Source organism: Phycodurus eques, chromosome 15 (genome assembly GCF_024500275.1).
Source record: "Phycodurus eques isolate BA_2022a chromosome 15, UOR_Pequ_1.1, whole genome shotgun sequence".
Classification (NCBI taxonomy): Eukaryota; Metazoa; Chordata; class Actinopteri; order Syngnathiformes; family Syngnathidae; genus Phycodurus; species Phycodurus eques.
Genome location: NC_084539.1, coordinates 23,830,006 through 23,845,856, shown reverse-complemented (window position 1 = coordinate 23,845,856; position 15,851 = coordinate 23,830,006). Strand labels below are relative to the sequence as shown.

Here is a 15,851-nt window from a genome sequence, read left to right as displayed (position 1 = left end):
GGTTGATTTTTATAGCTTTGATGACTTACGATTCACTATTGGAGGTGAAACCGGTGATTCTCAAAGTCGTACGCAAGCTCTCCGCGGTGGTATGACAAAGAACACGGTGAATTGTTTCAATTCAATAGCACCTTCTTCTTCAATTCAATTGCTTGGGTTGACTTGCAAGGATGGGATGAACTCTCCCGACGTATCATTTGAATCAATGACACCCTAATCAATTAGCCTTTTTTCTGCATATTAGCGATTGAACATACTTTTAGGGTGCTAGCTGTTGTTCATGCGAGAGTGCAACGGTATATCACAACAATACAAGGTATCGAACAGTGTTACTGTTCAAATTGTGCATCATGCTACAGTGGCTCAAAAAAAAAGGAACATTTGCCTCATTTTGGATGCCTTTTAATGTTGGTCATCATAGTGGTACTTGTACAGCTAAGAATTTCTTGAGGTGGTACTTAGCATAAGATGTTTGAGAACAACTGAGCTCTAAAAAATCAAATATGACATTTTCCAACACAAATACATCATCCTTTATGAACGAAGTTGTCCCACTATCGTACAAAAAAACCAATTCATTTTCAGTGTTTGCTATTTGAGTCATGACCAAATCACCTCTCAGAATGAAAAATGCTCTCCGGGAAGGATTTGAGGGTGTCCCACGTGAACTCCGAAGTCTCTCGCTAACAGAAAAGCACCTCGAAGGAGTTGATTTTCACTTTTTGCCGTTTGAGTCGCGATGAAAGCGTCAACCGCCCCTCCAGAATGAAAGTGGTACGATCGTGACACGTTGCGACATCTGACACTAACTTGGTCGTCGCGAAAAACATTTTGTTGACTGAAACTTGAGCAGCAGCATGATGATGATGATGATGATGTACACCTGCGTGCATGTGACTTGGTTCCCCTCAGGTTGCCGTCTGTGACATCACACCGGGCTGCCGTCACTCTGACCCCGCCCCCGCACACCCTACAACCCCGCCCACCAAAAACCACACAAACATGGCGCTGTCATCACGCTTAAAACTTTGGGAGAAGAAGGTGCGCCCCACGCATGTTGCACGTGTCTGCGTGTGTGTACAGGAAATGAGCTGTTGACCTGATGCATGTCCTCAAGTCCAAAACAAGTCCCAAGTCAACAGGTCCGAGTCGTTAGATCCTTATCTCAGACTCCCAAGTCATCAAGTCCAAGTCCCAAACAAGTGTCAAGTCACCAAGACCCATCCATCCATCCATTTTCTGAGCCGCTTCTCCTCACGCGGGTCGCGGGCGTGCTGGAGCCTATCCCAGCTATCATCGGGCAGGAGGCGGGGTACACCCTGAACTGCTTGCCAGCCAATCGCAGGGCACATACAAAGAAACAACCATTCGCACTCACAGTCACACCTACGGGCAATTTAGAGTCACCAATTAATGCATGTGAGGAAACCGGAGTGCCCGGAGAAAAGCCACCCAGGCACGGGGAGAACATGCAAACTCCGCACAGACGGGGCAGGGGATTGAACCCCGGTCCTCAGAACTGTGAGGCTGACGCTCTAACCAGTCGGCCACCGTGCCGCCCACCAGGACCCAGTCTCAAGTCAAATCTTTCGTCCCAGATCATCAAGTCAAACACCAAGTCATTAGATTCAAGTTTTCGACAAGCCCTTATGTCATTAGGTCAAAGTCCCAAGCAAGTCCCAAGTCATGTCTTGATCTCAACCTCTCAAGTCGTCAGGTCTAAGCCCCAAAAATGTTCCAGTTCTTCAGGTCCAAGTCTGGACTCAATAGGTCCAAGTCCCAAATCATTATGTCCTGACATACAACTTTCAAGTCATCAGGTCAATGTCCCAAACAAACCAGGTCCAAGTCTCTTGTCCCACATCCTCAGTTCAGAATCTTCAAAAAATCCCAACTCATTAGGCCCCAATCTCTAGTCTCGAGTAAGGAGGTCAAGTCCCACGTCATCAGGTCAAAATCTCTAGTCCCGGGTCTTCTATTCCTAGTCTCGATCAAAGTCCCAAGTCATCAAGTGCAAGACACAAACAAGTGTGAAGTCATCAGGTCCAAGTCTCAAGTCAAAGTTTGTCCCAGATCATTAGGTCAAATACCGAATCATTAGATCAAAGTCTTTAACAAGATCCAGTTGATTATGTCCTGATCTCCAACTCTCTAGTTGTCAGGTCTAAACCACAAACAAGTCCTAAATTCTTAAGTCCATGTCTGTACTCGTCAGGTCGAAGTCATCAGTTCCAAGTCCCAAGTCATTATGTCCTACCCTACATCAAGTCTAACTACCAAACAAGTCCCATGTAAACAGGTCCAAGTCTTCTGTTCCGAAATCTTCAACAAGTACTAAGTCATTAGTCCCAATCTCTAGTCTCAAATCGTGAGGTCAAGTTCCAAGTCATCAGATCAATTCTCGTCCTAGTCTGAAGTGACCAGGTCCAGGTATGGTCCCCAAAACAAGTCAGTTGTAAATTCAGCATCACCGAGGCATCCCTCAAGACTTTGTCCTGAGTCCCGACTCAGTTCACGTTGGAACTGATACTTCAAATCAATACGATGTGAAAATGCTGATTGGCTCTTAGTGCTTTGGAATGCTAATTAGCTAGCATGGTCTCTTTGCACACAAACTACTAATACTAACACGAGTAATAATAAAAAGATAAAGTTTTGGTTTTACATTCATTTTTTTCTCCTTTGCTGGTGTTCTTAGTTTAGTGACCTTGCATTATTAGCACAGAACCTGTAGCTTTTTTTAAGCTTCATCCACCTGCACTTTGTGTCTCATTAGCAATAGCACGCTAACAAGAGAACTGGTTTGTGGTCTAACGGGTGATGTGACCCCAGATTCAGGAGGAGAATCAACCAGTGGTGGCCCTGGTACCACCGCCGCCCCTCTCAGCCCTCCCGGGCGGCTTCCTCAAGCAGCTGGTCCGAGACTCCGAGAAGGAAACCAAACAAAAAGAGCCTGACGTCAAAGACGAGAAACCAGTGAGGGTTTTCGTTTTGGTCACTTGCTTGTTAGCATAGCGTGGAGACTAGGTTTCATCTCTAACTTTAGCAAAGATAATAATGATAATACAGCTCATTTATAAAGCACAGGCTTGATGTGTTTCCACGATACCGCCAAGCTAGCAGGGGGCAGCAAATAAGGAAGTTGAGGTCTTAGCATTAGCATCTTTGTTAGTTCATAAAGCTTGTTTGTTTTTCCTCCACCAGCCGAGCAAACTTAGCGACAACTTGGTGCAACAGTTCCTGCTTCCGGATCAGACTCCACCCATCCTGGAGGCGGAGATGTTGCTGCGAGCTGAAAAGCATGGCGACGCCCCTGTCTCCGCCCACTCACCCCGCCCACCCTCGTCCCAGAGGAGCGCCGCCCTCCCCGGGAAGACGGAAACCCGACGGGAGGTCATGCCGGAGCCGCAAACCGGGGGCACGCGTGAGAACGAGGGGGCGGAGGTAAGCCTGTGGGAGGAGGAGCAAGTGAAGACAAAGGAGAAAACTGAGGAACGTCAGGAACCTGAAGGAAGACTAGCATACGCCACCGTGACGGAATGTGACAGGGAGAAGGTACTTACAAAACAGAAGACTTCCAAATAAACCACAAGAGGCACTCTAGAACAGTGGTCTCCAACCACCGGTCCACAGGCCAGTACCGGGCCGCACAGATAGAACTGAAAGAAAATACATTTAAATGTTTTCATTTTCTTTCAATTCCTTTTAGCGGAGCGGGAGACAGGACATTCGGTACCCCACCCCGTTGATGATTAGCCTCCGATCGGGAAAGGCCTTCAGCATCCCAAAACCCCACCCCTGACCCCCTGACCCAGGCAAAAATTGTTGTCGGTCTGCAAATAATATGTACTTCCATCAACTGGTCCCTGGCGGGAAAAAAATGTTGGGAACCACTGCTCTACAATGCATCGACACACATTCAAAACACTGTAGAACTCAAGAACACACCAAAACAGCTGAAAGACCATCAAAGCGTGTGCTGTGCTTGTCAGGTGAAGGACGTGTGGTACGAGGCGGGAACCGTTTGGTACGTGCACAAGGACGGATTCACGCTGGGTACGTTAATGCCGTTGCCGCGCGAAAGCGTAACGATCAACTTTTAGACCAGAGAGGCGGTTCTAGTCCCAAGACAATATACTCATCCCGTGAAAACTGACTAATCCAGAGTTAAGGTTCTAGTCCTGAGATTCAAACTCGGTCGCCACATTTCAACTAAACAACAAGAGAATATTCTAGTACTGAGGTAAAGTTCCAGTCCCAAGAAAAGGTACTAGTCCTGGGAGAAGGTGCTAGACCAGAGAGAAGGTTCTGTACCCTTTTTACTCATCCCAAGAGAAGACTTTAATCTTGAGATTCTAGTCCAAACAGAGATTGTAGTCCTGAGAAAAGGTTGTAGTCCCAAGAAAACGGTCTTGTGCCAAGTTTAGGTTCTAGTCTCAAAATAAGGTTCTGGTCCTGATATAATGACTACAGTATTCCTTAGTGTAGGTGCTAGACCGGAGAGAAGGTTGTAGTCCTAGGAGAACGTACTCGTCCCAAGAGAAGGCTCTAATGCAGAGAAAATATTCTACACTAGTTCCAAGCGAGAATATCATAGTCCCGAGATAAATCTTCAGATTTTAAGTCTGTTGTGATCGGTCTCTTCAGCCACTCAGCTGAAGCCCGACGAAGGGACACCCGACCTTCCCCAAGGCCACGTGAGACTCCGCCTCCACGCCGACGGCTCGCTGCTTGACGTTGCAGAAGACCACGTTGACAAAGTCAGCCATATGACCCAAATTTGATGAATTTTTGAAGAGAAATTTTTAATGAAGGCGACCCCTCCTCCTCAGTGTAACCCCGCCCACCTGGACCTGTGCGAGGACCTGAGCGAGCTACCGAGCATCAACGAGAGCGGCGTCCTGCACGCGCTCATCAGCCGCTCTAAGGCTAACATGCCGCTGACGCACGCCGGACCCGACCTCGTCAACCTCTGGCCGCCCCTGCACACTCACAGCAAGGTGACACACCGGCGGCACGTTAGCATAGAAACCTACAGGAAGTCCTCGAGTTACGACGCACTCGACCTACGACGTTGCGACGTTACGACGCCCGTGCCTCGTCCGCCATTTTGTCCTGGCACCATAGTGTTTCTGCTTGGCTAGCGCATAGCGCTTGTCTGTGTTTGTGCGCCGGGAGTATCTTTGCTTTTTTCACACTCTCAGCAGTAATGGTAAGTACAGCATCTTATTTTGTTATTTTAATGTATTTTAGTTTCTTTACACGAAGTGTTAACCTTTCCCGCGACGGTCACCTGACCGTGGTCGGGAGACGCAGGGGTGAACTCCCTTCTCTCGTTGCGCAGCTGAGCTGGGCGGCGGCAACAATAAAGGCACGAAGCGCCGATTTGCTGCTTCAATGGCTTTATTAGCTCCTCCGCGCATTCGACGTCGACGGGTCCTCCGCTAATCGCTACTCTTCCCCGGTCGCCGTCACTACACTTGCCACTGTACGCACTCGCACCGGCGCGCACTTCTTCCTCCTTCGCAGTCCCGTCTCACTCACACGTCGACGCGCACGCCCACACACACTGAGCTTGCTGTCACAATCGCGTGCGACAATACCCGCAACGGAAGTATTTCGCCGCAGATTTCGACTTTAGCGGTGAAACCCGACTTACGCGGAAAATCGTGTTACGTCGCCAGCGTAGGAACGGAACTCGTTCGTAAATCGAGGACTTCCTGTATTGTATGGAAATGCGATACATCTGCCATATTGGATGTGGCAGACCTCCCTGTTAACTATAGACAAGCTTCTAGTACCAAGAAAAGGTGCTTGCCATTTGGGAAAGTACTAGTCCTGAGAGGTGCTAGACCAGGGAGAAGGTTCTAGTCCCAAGAAAGGTACTTGTCGCAAGAGAACAGTCTAGTCCCAAAAAAGGTTCTCGTCCCAAGACGTTTTATTCCTGAGAGAAGGTTGTAGTCCAGCGTGATGGTTCCAGTATTGAGAGAAAGATTTTAGTCCAGTGAGAAAGTATATATATAAGTATATTTATATATAATACCAAGAGTATAGATTAGTCCCAAGTGAAGGTTCAAGTCACAAGAGGAGGTACTAATCCTGAGAGAATGTGTGAGACCAGAAACAAGAGAGAAAAGGTTATAATCCCAAGTGAATGTTGTAGTCCAGAGAGAACGGCTTAGTCCCAAATGAATGTTTTAGACCTGAGTCGTCCCGATAGGTTTTGTTCCTGAGTGGTTGTAGTCTAGAGGGACGGTTCTTTTTTTTAATCCTGAGAGAAGGTACGAGTACTAAAATAACGGTGTAGTCCCGAGTGAGGGTTCCAGTCCTAAAAAAGGGTGCTCATCCCAAGAGAAGCTTCTAGTCCTGAAAGAAGTCAACGTACAATTGATCTCGAAATGCATCGTCTACGTATGTAGGCCTACAGTATCTCATTTTCACGAAGGGGTGTGCTCGCTTTTGTGAGCTACCGTGTGTATTTGCCTCTGATGTCCATCATGTTTGACTTTTGGTGTCCTTCTGCTCCATTAGACTCCAAAATCGCGGCGCGGCGAGTCGTGGCGGGACGCTCCAGCCGCTCTGGCCGCCCTGGTCAAGCGGGTATACGTGTCGATGGTGGACACCCGGCGGGACCACTGCGTGTGCGCGACTGGACGCAGCGGCACCGGCAAGACGGCCACTTGTCAGGCCTTCACCGTCGCGCTGCTCGAACAAGCCGGAACCGTCGGACCCAACGTGAGCGGTCAGTCTCCTCATGCTAACTGTGCCAGCTAACCCTTTGAAGACACTCAAAGTCAACAGGAAGTGTGAAGTGACAAACAGAAAGTGTTTCCTTACAACCAGGAAGTAAAGAGGAAGGGTGCTATGTTTTCTTGCAGTGGATCGCGTACAGGCCATGTTTACGGTGTTGAAGTCTTTTGGTTGCGTGACTTCGACGTACAGTGACGCCTCCTCGCGCTTCGCCATGCTATTCTCTTTGGACTTCAACCACGCTGGACGGGCCGCCGCCGGACACCTGCAGGCAAACGCATACACATGCAGAACTGCGACCTCGGACGTGATGCCTGACCTTGTGTTTTCCCACCTCAGACGATAATGTTGGACAAATGGCGAGTTTGTCACACGACGGCAGGAGAAAGCAACTTCCTGGTCTTCTCGCAGATGCTAGTGGGACTTGGCACGGAGATGAGGTAGGTGCTAGCAAGCGTCGTGATAACAGCAAAGCTAGCAAAAATGCTAGCGACGAACCTAAGGACGATGCTAGTAATTTTAAAAAAATTTAAAAAACTGACAATGCGATCATGTGATTGGCAAAGCTGCATTTTGTGTGTGTGTCGGTGTTCAGCGCTCCAGACTGACAAAATCTGTGCGTCAACCTCTTGTGGACAGCTCACGCAAACCAATCCTCTTCACAAAATAAAACGGCACATCCTCCCTCCTTTCCCAGCTGCTCACAAGAGTGTGCAAGGATGCTACGCAGCGCGCTAAGTTAACTTCCTCTGAGTCCAACTTCGCACCAGCTACGTGCCACGCTTACTTCCACGGTGTGGAATCTAAATCTCTCCTCCAAAGTAACTAATCCTCGCCACCAAGATGGCGACTCACTAAAGGGGGAAAGTAGTAGCTAAGCATGCGAGCAAGTAGAGAAGAGCATGCTAATCGTGAAGCTAACGTGAACGGTTGAGTCGTGAAACACCAGAATGAGGGCTTTGCTGTAAAGTACACTTTTAACATACTGTAACCGCATTACAGCAGACAGCAACCTGAACAGCAAATTAGCAGGTAAATTAAGTGTCCGGAGAGAAATACAACAGCTACGCACACATAAATATGAAATGAATCGGTTACCGCGTCAGCCAGGACAAGGAGCTTATAAATATTTACAATATCAGCAGTGCTATTTGTGTTTGTTTGCACTATTTCATAGAGTGCTGAGTTTTATGAGTTTTGAGATCCATGCACTGTTAGGTCTGTGTTAACGTATTGTTTTTTTTCTGTTAAAAATAGTTCATTACATCAAAGAAAAAGATGTTTACATGAAAATGCAAAATTTGAATGAAAAAAAGCAGAGAGAATAGATCTCATACTTAATGCGCCTTTTAACAGGAAATATTTACATTTCACAGTTAAAAAGCCTATTCAGAAACAGTGAAGCCCTTTGAGACTCTCTACAAATGAAATTGACTTGACTACCAGCGATGCTAACGAGGCTGCTATTCACGATGCTTATCGTGATGCTGATGCTAACAAAGGTGCTGTTAATGATGCTAACGATAATGCTAATGATGATCTTAACAAAAATGTCAACAGGGATGCTAACAGCAATGCTAACAATGATGCCATCACTGATGCTAAGGATGCTAATGATGATGCTAACAGTAATATGTCATTTTTGTAGATTGTTTGTGTATTATAATGTCATGTATGTAACTGTGAGCGGCTTGGCGCAGAGGGTAAGAGTACGCCATGCAACCGGAGCCCATGTCGTCATTGTCGCGTCCCCGGGCAAGACACTTAACCCGCATTCCCTACGAATGTATGTGCTCGAATGTTTGGTGGTGGCCTGAGGGGCCGTATGCGTAGAATGGCAGCCATGTTTCCGTCAGACTGCCCCACGGCTGTGGCTACACGAGTAGCTTACCACCACCAGGTATGACTGAGGAGTGAATGAATAATGCGTGAAATTGTAAAGCGTCTCGAAAAGCGCTATTTAAGCGCATCATTATGATTATTATTATTATAATACTGCTGAATATGCAAACAAAGATGCTAACAGTAACGCTACCGAGACTTCTATCAACAATGCTAACGCTGACGCTAATGTGGTCGCTTCCTCGTCAGGACGGAGCTCGGCCTTCATCAGTTTCCGGAGCGTCATTCCTTCGGGATGGCTCCTCCCACCAAGGTATCCGCTGGCCTCATCTACATCAACACCTGCTGACCTGCTGACGCCCGTCATTGTGTCCGCAGGTGGAGGAAAAACAGCGAGCGTCCGTCGCCTTTTCCAAGCTGCTGGCTGCCATGGAAACGCTGGCCTTCAGCGCCAGCGAGCAGAAGTCCATCTGGCACGTCCTGGCCGGGATTTACCATCTAGGAGCCGCTGGGGCCTGCAAAGGTAACCGGCAGGTTGATCGGGGGAGAGACCGCAAGTGAAGTTGGAGTGCTCAAAAGACCATACTCGCTAGCATCATCATCAGAGTAGCCCCCTCGTTGGAATCGCTGTTAGCATCCTTGTTAGCATCATTAATAGCACCCTTGTTGGCATCCTCACTAGCATCACCATTAGCATTGATGTTAGTATCCTATGTAGCGTCATTATTAGCGCCTTTGTTAGCTTCACTGATTGGTCGGTGTGTGTGTGTGTGTGTGTGTGTGTGTGTGTGTTGTCAGTGGGGCGGAGGCAGTTTTTGAACTTCGATAGCGCTCAGGCCGCTAGCGGCGTGCTGGGCTGCGAGGGGGAGGAGCTTCACACGGCCGTCTTCAAGCATCACTTGAGGCAGCTACTGCAGACAGCCACAGGGGGCTGCAGAGAGCGCAACAGCGCCAGCCAGGTCGAAGACGGTGAGACAAGCTAACGTGCTGTGCTAACATGAAAAACTTTGTGGATTTGTGAAAGTTGACGAAATCAGGTCCAGAGTAGACTCCCTCATGCTCAGCAAGTCTTCCCTCGTGTAAGTGGCGTGACAAAAACAAAGAGAGTCCTAGAGAGCGCAGGCCAGAGGCGACCACCCGCTGATGATAGAATTAGCTGGAAACATCATAGAAAACACACATAAACCAACCAAACTATCTGGAAGCATTTCAGTCCTGTCCAAAGCCAAGACTACCTGAAGAATCAACTTCTCCATATTCTTTACAACTCGATTAAATATTAGCATATTTGAATTACTGTTCAGGTCTGGGTTAGGGTTAGGTGAGGTCTGGAGAAGCATACAAAAGCTCTTTACAGCCGTTGCGCAATGTGCATTCTTCAAAAACGAGCCATCAGAATAATACATTGTGTAACTTGATGAACACACAACATATAAATACACAACATATGCATCATTTATACAGTCCAAAACTACTGCGTAACTGAAAAGGGGGGGGGGGGGTCATAAGTCAAGGAGACAGCTACACTTCAAGTTGCGCTGCACATGCACAACCAAAAAGAGGCTTTGTATCAGTATTTATGGAGTTCAACTGTGGAATAAGTTAAGTATTTAAACAGTAAAAAGACATCCTCTTCACAAAGTGCACAAATCTAGGAAAGACCATTGGATCTCCATCTATTTATATCATACGTGTAGAAAAAAATGTGTGTTTTGTAATGCAGTGTACCTCTTTTTTATTATACCGACATATAATCATTTATAATATTTATATGTCGTAAATTTTACAGCACAGTATAATTGTTACTTGATAAGTTTATACGTTCTGCCCCCTTTCGAACGAGTGGAAGGGTGTCTCCTCTGACCTACCTTTTCTGCTTTTGTATTGTTTCCTTTTGTTTGTTTGTTCTTGATTTGTTACGTTGTTGTTTTTTTGTTTTTTGTTGTTGCTTACATTTTCGAAACGAAGACAATCAATCAATGTATTTGTGCTCACTTAGCATGTATTAATAGCGTGTGAGTCACGTGACGATGATCGTGCGTTGATGATCATGTGACCAGGTCCCAGGTTGACGGCGGCGCAGTGCGTAGACGGGATGGCATCTGGTCTCTACGAAGAACTTTTCACCACCATCGTGTCGCTCATCAACAGGTGTGTGTGTCAGGAAATGTTTGCACAAGGACGCCATGCTGACCGCGTGCGAGTGCGTGCAGATCTCTGAGCGGCCAGCAGTTGGCGCTGGCGTCGGTGACGGTGGTAGACCCGCCAGGCCTGAGGAACCCTCGCCACGCGGCGCAGGAACGAGCGGCAAACGTCAGCGAGTTTTGTCACAACTACCTACAAGAACGACTTCTGGAACATCGATACGTGCACACGTTCACGCACACTATGGACAGATACGCACAGGTGTGGCACAGACACACACACACACACCCAGACACACACACACACACGCAAACATGCGTGCACCATAATGCGCAAGTGCGTGCGTGCGTGCGTGCGTGCGTGCAGGAGAAAATTCCAGTGGAGTTCGAGTGTCCGGACGTTAGCCCCGCTGACATCGTATCTGCCATCGACCAGCCGCCTACCCAGGTATGCTAACACATGCTGATGATGTCATCACACAACAAACGTGTGTGTGCGCGTGTGTTAGGTGCGCGCAGCGGGCGACACCCCTCGCGGTCTCCTCTGGGCACTGGACGAGGAGATGTTAACACCCGCGTCCAGCGAGGGCGTCGCCCTGGAGCGCGTGTGCCGTCACTACAGCAACACGGGTAACATGCGCACGCACGACGATGACGACGACGATGACGATGACGATGATGATGATGATGATGATGATGACGACTGACGCGTGCGCCTGTCCAGTGCGTCAATGCGAGCAACCTCTGCACTGCGAAGTTCAACACCTGACAGGAAACGACGCCGTCCGCTACGACCTGACGGGATGGTTCGGCGTGCTCCACAACAACCCGGTGGCGAACAACGCCGGCGCGCTGCTGCACGGCTCCAACATGTGAGTGGTCTCGCGGTCGTCGGAACGCTCGGGCAGTGACGTTTGGGCGTTGTCCCCAGAGCGTCGGTGAAGTCCATGTTCGCCACGAGCGCGCACGTGGCCCCCCTGTGCTGCGGCGTGTGCGGCCTGGAGGGCTCCGGCCAGCGCTCGCTGCAGAGGAACGGCACCATCCGGAAGACGCTGAGCGGCGGGGCGGCGGCCCTACGCAGACACTCGCCCTGCATCGCCGTCAAGCTGCAAGCCGTAAGCGCCCGCCACCCGAAGGTCCTCCCCCTTTCCCGGCCCTGATTTGAGCGAATCTCCGCTCTCTTAGGACGCCTTGGTCAACGTGATCCGCCGCGCCCGTCCCGTCTTCCTGCAGTGCGTCAGCGCCAAGACGGACGCCGCCGGCGCCTTCGACGTGGCCGAGCTCAGAGCGCAACTGAAGGCCGCGCAGACGTTGGCCATGCTCCGCATTTACCGCGCAGGTCGGCGCCGCGCCGCGCACGCACGCACGCACGCACGCAACTTTATGGGTCATTTTCATAGGATTTGTTTCATAATGGTTTTGACCACACTGGAATTATTGACAGTTGCTATCATTCAAAAGGTAAGAATTGTTTCTAAGACGGGAGACGTTTACACATGTAAAACCGAGGTGGCAGAAAACCATTGCTAGATTGAGAAAAAAAAGTTAAGCGTCTTTACCGTTTTAATCGAAATGTATGAAAATGACCCATACACATAAGCTCCACATGTAGACATAGACATGAATGTTATGAAGAGCTGGTGGCCATATTGGATGTGGAAAAGTGTGTGCGTTTCCCCCGCCAGGTTACCCGGACCACATGACCCTGAGCGACTTCCGCTACCACTTCCAGGCTTTGTCTCCGCCCATCATGAAGCGCTACGCCTCCATGTTTGTCAGCCATGATGAGAGGAAGGTGCCTAATATTCGTCTTCTAATTACATTCATGCGGGTCACGTGACTCAACGCCGCCATCTTTGTTTCAGGCGGTGGACGAGCTGCTGGCTGACTTGGACCAGGACCCCAAGAGCATCGTGGTCGGCACCAGTCGGGTCAGAACGCTCGAGCGCTTCCTGTCGTGTGTCACGTGGTCACATGGGCTAAGATGGGAGGCGGTACTGCGTCACTTATCGAAGAAACCTTGACTCAAATGAGGTTTCTTTTAACATGAATAATTCATAAGAATATCATGCCTTGAGCAGCCCACCGAGCTTTTGTCTCACAATTTACAGACCGCCCCAACATTGCACCTGTTTCGTCAGTGGCTTTTCTGAATTGCTGTCAGTCATACACAGCACCTACAAGAGGGTTTTAAGAACCGGCGATATGAATTTGCATGTTGATAACAGCTCGGATAAAATATCCGAAATAATTGTTCGACCTTTTAAGCCGGATGGACTTCGAACAGCGCTTCACGAAGCCGACTCGCGACAGAGGATACACGGACGGTGGCTCTCGTTTTAATGTACGGCTTATCCATCGGCGGGTCCTCGGTTGACGACCTGGCTGTGTCTGCTCACTGCGCATTCTAACATTGCCGGTTTTAACCCTCGGGAAAGCCCGGGGAGAACGGTGAGGAAACAAACGCGCTCTGATTTCTGAAGTGACTGCAAATTAGATTGGGATTTTACAGAGCAACCCTGGTGACATGCTACCTGCATCATGTGATTTTCTTGTTCAAAATGTCAATACCAGACTGAAGTCAACATTGAACTCATTGGCTCTACTTTGAACTAAAACAATAAAAATAAAAACTACACCACCGTGGAGAAATGTCAAAATGAAAAAATTCAAATGAAATGGCAAGAGTGGAGAAAAAGCAAATAAGACGGTTCACCATGAAGTAATCTCTGAACAACAAAACATCCACGTCAAACAGGCAAGAAGTTTCCATTTCTCAAAACTCATCACATACAACAACAAAAATCCCAAATTCCCTTTCTCCACCTTCGATCTTTTAACCAACACCAACTTTAAAACAGCCTGCGAGGACTTTGCAAACCATTTCAGAAGCAAGATCGATGGTATCGGTTCCGGTCTTCTGTCTCAGAACATGATTTTTAACACACCTGAACCGTCGCTTTTAGCTGAGGAATAAAGTGGATGAGCCGCATGTTGACGTTATGGGAAAGAGTAGTTAGTGGAGGCTAGAGCAGGCTATTAAAACTGGTTCAGCTCTTCTCTCACAAATCGAAGTTTACATCCATGAACTATAGCGTGGGGTGCCTCAAGGGTCAATTTTAGGTCCAATTCTTTTGAATCTGTACATGCTTCCTCGTGCGGCACGGTGCCCGACCGGTTAGAGCGTCAGCCTCACAGTTCTGAGGAGCGGGGTTCAATCCCCGGCCCCGCCTGTGCGGAGTTTGCACGTTCTCCCCGTGCCTGCTTGCCACCCACATCCCAAAAACATGCATTAATTGGGGACTCTAAATTGCCCGTAGGTGTGAATGTGAGTGTGAGTGTGAATGTTGTTTGTTTGTATGTGCCCTGCGATTGGCTGGCAACCAGCTCAGGGCGGAGCCCGCCTCCTGCCCGATGATAGCTGGGATAGGCTCCGGCACGTGAGGAGAAGCGGCTCAGAAAATGGACGAATGGATGGACGGACATGCTTCCCCTCGGGGATGTCATCAGGAGACACGGCATCCGCTTCCACAGTTGCGCAGATGACACAAAGCCGTACGTCGCCGTGTCTCCTGATGGCGCAGGGCCATTTGATACCCTTCTTAAATGTATTTTAGGTATGAAGTCATGGACGGCAGTGAATATCCTACAGCTCAACCGGGGTAAAACAGAGGTTTTAGTTATTGGTCCTGAAGGCAAGAGAGAGAAACCTTGACCAAAACTAAAAGATTTCATACCCTCACAATGTGTTAAAAACCCGGGTGTCATTTTTGACTCTGAGATTAATTGTATTCCACACATCAACAATCTAACTAAGAGAGGTTTTTTTCCACCATATCCACACACACACACCGGAAGCCTCCACGCTCGGAGATTTGTTCGGTGTGCCAGTGTGGCATCTTCTGTGGTTGCAACGGCTCCCCCTTTTGGATATTTCCTGCTATTTGAAGTGCCTGCCTGATCTGAGAATGTGACGCACTTTGGGCTGTATTTTTGATGGATTGATTGATTGATGGTCACGTTTGACTTCCTGTTGTGCGTCAGGTGTTCATGAAGCGCGGCGTGCTGGCCCACCTGGAGGCTCAGAGGGACCTGCGGGTGACTGGCTGGCTGGTCCACCTTCAGGCGTCCTGCGCGGGTCACCTGGCCAGACACAAGTACCGCACGCTTAAGGTCAGCGCCCAAGATAAGTCAATTCTGGCCCCCTCGTGTGGCCCGAAGGAGAACTGCACAAACACAATGTCTGTCCAGTCACAAACGTGGACCTCCTCAAGGCCATTTGAAGATGACGATGATGATGATTATTACATGAGTCATAAGGCGGACTTGTGTAGGTGCAGCACATGGCGGTGCGTTGCCTGCAGAGGAACCTGCGGGTGCTGCACGGAGTGTCTGAGTGGAGCTGGTGGAAGCTGTTCTGCCGAGTGCGCCCCCTGCTGGACGTCAACATGGACAACGAGAGGCTGCGCGCCAAGGAGGTACACGCGCGCGCACGCACGCATACGGTCGCGAGTCGAGCATGGAACCCTTTGGAATGAGCTGCACGAATTGCTCCTAAAATATCAAATGATCTTAGTCACAACAGACAATCAGGTTTTGTTCAAACTATTAGCATGCAAATTGTGAAGTGTTCTATCTTTTTATTGGACACAACATGTCCATCCAATATTTTGCCAGTACAGTAATCTGTGGTTTATTCCAGACCACACCCGCAATAGACAAACGGTTTTATTGTATGATTTGTGTATATAATAAAGCTTCGTGCATGCACTGTATTCCCGCCAATATTATGCACGTGAGATGCGGGTATTAATTTGCCCTCTAAGGTCGCCATCCGCACCTTCTACACTAGAATAAGTATGGCAGGTCGATGTGCGTATGCCTTTAAAAGGGCCCCGTCTCCCTGGTAAGGTCTATTCAGGGGTCTGCCGGGAGGGCGAATCTCAGATTCAGGAAAGAGCAGTGTGGTTTTCGTGGAACAGCGGACCAGCGCTACACCCTCGGCAGGGTCCTCGGGGGTGCGTGGGAGCTCCGTGAGTTTTGCGAACTTGGAGAAGGCGTTCGACCGTGTCCCTCAGGATGTCCTGTGCGGGGTGCTTGGGGGGGAGGACGGGG

The 15,851-nt window shown here is 49.0% G+C and overlaps 1 protein-coding gene across 10 annotated transcripts in view; it reads left to right on the top strand.

Moving 5' to 3' along the window:
* LOC133413335 (unconventional myosin-XVIIIb-like) overlaps positions 1-15,851 on the top strand; it is a 29,101-nt gene that overhangs the window by 715 nt on the left and 12,535 nt on the right. For 6 of the 10 annotated variants that reach the window (XM_061697571.1, XM_061697568.1, XM_061697570.1 and 3 more), the window contains exons 2-24: positions 913-1,041; positions 2,833-2,976; positions 3,205-3,555; positions 3,993-4,056; positions 4,648-4,760; positions 4,833-5,000; positions 6,532-6,742; positions 6,879-7,021; positions 7,090-7,190; positions 8,842-8,905; positions 8,971-9,115; positions 9,391-9,561; positions 10,653-10,743; positions 10,806-10,998; positions 11,104-11,184; positions 11,246-11,366; positions 11,461-11,608; positions 11,668-11,851; positions 11,922-12,075; positions 12,422-12,531; positions 12,602-12,667; positions 14,781-14,909; positions 15,071-15,214. In XM_061697571.1, the coding sequence (XP_061553555.1) occupies positions 1,003-1,041; positions 2,833-2,976; positions 3,205-3,555; positions 3,993-4,056; positions 4,648-4,760; positions 4,833-5,000; positions 6,532-6,742; positions 6,879-7,021; positions 7,090-7,190; positions 8,842-8,905; positions 8,971-9,115; positions 9,391-9,561; positions 10,653-10,743; positions 10,806-10,998; positions 11,104-11,184; positions 11,246-11,366; positions 11,461-11,608; positions 11,668-11,851; positions 11,922-12,075; positions 12,422-12,531; positions 12,602-12,667; positions 14,781-14,909; positions 15,071-15,214 (3,135 nt within the window). In that variant the 5' untranslated portion in view covers positions 913-1,002. Of the gene's footprint in view, positions 1-889; positions 1,042-2,832; positions 2,977-3,204; positions 3,556-3,992; positions 4,057-4,647; positions 4,761-4,832; positions 5,001-6,458; positions 6,743-6,878; positions 7,022-7,089; positions 7,191-8,841; positions 8,906-8,970; positions 9,116-9,390; positions 9,562-10,652; positions 10,744-10,805; positions 10,999-11,103; positions 11,185-11,245; positions 11,367-11,460; positions 11,609-11,667; positions 11,852-11,921; positions 12,076-12,421; positions 12,532-12,601; positions 12,668-14,780; positions 14,910-15,070; positions 15,215-15,851 lie in introns of those variants that run through there. The other 4 variants (XM_061697565.1, XM_061697569.1, XM_061697572.1 and 1 more) reach the window with 4 other exon arrangements.